This window comes from Macadamia integrifolia, chromosome 10 (genome assembly GCF_013358625.1).
Source record: "Macadamia integrifolia cultivar HAES 741 chromosome 10, SCU_Mint_v3, whole genome shotgun sequence".
Classification (NCBI taxonomy): Eukaryota; Viridiplantae; Streptophyta; class Magnoliopsida; order Proteales; family Proteaceae; genus Macadamia; species Macadamia integrifolia.
In genome coordinates, this window is record NC_056566.1 from 29,460,040 (window position 1) to 29,463,175 (window position 3,136).

General features: G+C 37.2%; 1 protein-coding gene and 1 long non-coding RNA gene across 4 annotated transcripts in view; both read left to right on the plus strand.

Annotated features, from left to right (window-relative positions):
• LOC122091754 (beta-glucosidase 11-like) overlaps positions 1–951 on the plus strand; it is a 10,877-nt gene extending 9,926 nt beyond the window's left edge. For all 3 annotated transcript variants that reach the window (XM_042661881.1, XM_042661880.1, XM_042661879.1), the window contains exons 12-13: positions 343–445; positions 539–951. In XM_042661881.1, the coding sequence (XP_042517815.1) occupies positions 343–445; positions 539–881 (446 nt within the window). In that variant the 3' untranslated portion in view covers positions 882–951. The remainder of the gene's footprint in view (positions 1–342; positions 446–538) is intronic.
• A 1,838-nt stretch (positions 952–2,789) lies between these two features.
• LOC122091760 overlaps positions 2,790–3,136 on the plus strand; it is a 1,648-nt gene continuing 1,301 nt past the window's right edge. The window contains exons 1-2 of the long non-coding RNA XR_006144013.1: positions 2,790–2,863; positions 2,953–3,016. This is a non-coding gene — a long non-coding RNA (uncharacterized LOC122091760). The remainder of the gene's footprint in view (positions 2,864–2,952; positions 3,017–3,136) is intronic.

The following is a 3,136-nucleotide window of genomic DNA, read 5'->3' on the forward strand; positions in this document are numbered from 1 at the left end:
AGATAATTATTTTCTTATGAAGAATTTATTTTTGTATAAGTACAATATTTCTATTGCAAGACGGAAGGAGAAAGACAATATAGAGGATGGGTTTGTTCCTCAAAAAATCTGATTCGTACAGATTATTTCCCCATCTAACAAAGAGATCTTGATGGAATTACCACATATGAAATGAGCACAATTCTTCAACCATATTGATCCATTATGCTCTAGGTTGGCTTTTGTTGAGCCAGGTGACCCAATAATGGTTCCTTGTGTGTATCGGGTTATCTACTATGGTGATAAGTGTTGATATGCCTTTCATGAGATGTGGCATAATGAATGATCATATTATGTCTCCAGGTCAAATGACAAACCGCAATGCCTCATTGGATGCTTACTTGAATGATACATCCAGAGTGGAATATTTGGAAGCTTTCATTGGGGGACTACTCCAGGCCATGAGGTATGGTATAATTTTTTTCTTGGATAAATAAGTAGGGGACTGTTTCTGATAGTAGATTATGTTAATTTTTTTTCTTTTAATTTGAAATGACAGAAATGGATCAGATACTAGAGGGTATTTTGTTTGGTCCTTCATGGATTTGTTCGAATTATTTGATGGACTCAAATCCTCCTTTGGCCTCTATTACGTAGACTTTAATGACCCAGATTTGAAGAGATATGCTAAGTTCTCTGCACACTGGTACTCCAACTTTCTCAAAGGGAAGAAAGATGAATCAGTACCTACAGGATCATTGAAGGAATCTGCAATCTTCTACCCTGTTCTTTGCCTTTTGATATTGAATTCTATTTTATGGAATCTCCATATGGGGAGTAGTTGTTGGGCAACTGGGAACATCAGGAATGACAAGGTTTTTTATGGAGGTCCCCTCCATTAGATTGTACCATTTTTATTTTTGAATAAATTAACTGCAAAAATCAATAGTTGATATTATATACTTCTCTACAGGGGATGCTCAATGTTCTTATCTTCACTACAGGACTGTAAGAAGATTCCGATATTGATTCTGATCGACTTGGATTGGACAAAATACCCCTGAATTCAATTAAAAATATGTTTTTTTTTTTTTTTTTTACTATTTGCCTTTACCAATCCACTGATACGATATTGAGTATTAACCAAGAATCGGGTTATAAAACAATGTACCGGGTATCATCTCGGACACTGCTGATACTGGTTCGTATCAGTCTGTTTTGGGCAGACTGAAGATAAAAGTCATGTTTTGACTAAAAAAATCCACTTTTTAATCAATACAATTATCTGTATCTGTACCCCATAATCCCATATTGGTACAATTATCAGTCTCTAGCGATACTGATACATTTGGACGACATCCATACCTAGAACCTGCCTTTGGTCTATTGAGTTTGGAGTCTATCGGGTTTTGGTCCACTTGGTTGGAACGGTGGTTCTACGCTGTGGGGCTCCTTGGGCATAATAACATGGGGTTCTACCATGTGAAGTCAGACTCCCCACACCCACGGTGAATAAAGAATCTCTTATTCATAACAATGCACTCATGATATACCGGTAAGCATTGGTTAAGGGGGTGTTTCGTTCGGTAAATCAAATGGTGTATGTATCGGATATGAATGTCAATCTTTTGATAGACATTTTTCTGAATTATGTTTCTTTCTGAAAAAATGTTTGGTTACCTTGAGGCTAGTACATGTTTCTCGCAGGTTGAGATATTGGCTTCCGTAGAGAACGTCTTTTCGCTTTCTCCTTTTCTACTAGGTGATAAAAAGGTTGCTCAAATCTGAGTTTAAGTGTTGAGGTAAATTCAGATTTGGAACACATCCTTTGTAATATGGTCATTCATGGGAAGTAGGATGCTCACTTATGAGGGTCATCTTAGTGGAACCAAACAACTCCAAAAATTAAGAATTATCATTCTAAAGAATGTCGTCTCAAAGATTTACCGAACCAAACACCCCCTAATGCATGCTATCCAATGATATAGACATAGGTCACTCATATCAGAAAATTTTACCTCTGGTTTTTCTTTGAAATTTATTGTTTTATCTCTTGTCCATACTGTGTCAGTGATACAATATTGGCACAATCCTTCAAACTGTGCTCTTAAGGTTTTATGCCATATGACCAATGACTAACTTGTTAAAAAGGTGTACCTGATGCACAAGGCTGTCTCAAGATAGAGTGAATATTTTTTACCATTGATAAAATTGGGGGTAGATATTTATGAGAAGTGATCAGTTCTTCAATGATGATCTAATCGCACAAGTCAACATCTAACACATGTCATTTTCATCTTTATAATAATGGAAAGTGAAATAAATATTGAATGCTAACTTATACCACCAGACTAGGTGATGTACAAAAAAACGAAACCAATTGCTAATGACAATTCCTTGACCGCACGATGAAGGGATCATCTAGAAGATACTGAAGGCACGCAACTACGCTTTCACAGAGTAGCTGTTAGCCATTGAATATTGATCATCTAGTGAGTTACATACTTAGCTTCTCTTCTTATTTTTCCTTTTTTTTCGTAATATCGTGATAAAAGCGCACTCAAGTTTTTGTCTTCTTGATGGGGCGTCTTGCTAAAGACGAGAATATTCTCTCAACTTTGAAATAAAAAAACAAAATTTATGAACGAATAAAGAAAGCTTATTACTGAGAAGTAATGGATTAGAAGACAAACAGAGAGAGAGAGAGAGAGAGAGAGAGAGAGAGAGAGAGAGAGAGAGAGAGAGAGAGAGAGAGAGAGAGACTCTCTTCGTTCTGCTGACTGTAGCCACGGTGGGTGTACCCCAAACGAAGGCCGTGGAGCCGATAAGCAGAGATGATTTCCCGTCGGAGTTTGTATTTGGTTCAGGGACCTCAGCTTATCAGGTCAGTTAACTCTTCTTTTGATTTGAGCTTTCTTATTGTTTTAATTTTGAAACAAGAAAAGAGATGATGACGAGGAAGATGGATTGAAGGTTGAAGGGGCAGCGTTCGAGGATGGAAGGTCTCCTAGCGTCTGGGATACTTTCGCTCACTCTGGTCAGTCCCCTTACTTCTCTTTCTATCAAAATCATTTTTTTTCTTGGGGGGTAATCTTTTCCATCACTATGCCAAGTAAAGGGATACTGTAGAGGATTTTTATCCCAAGTAAAGTGGTTC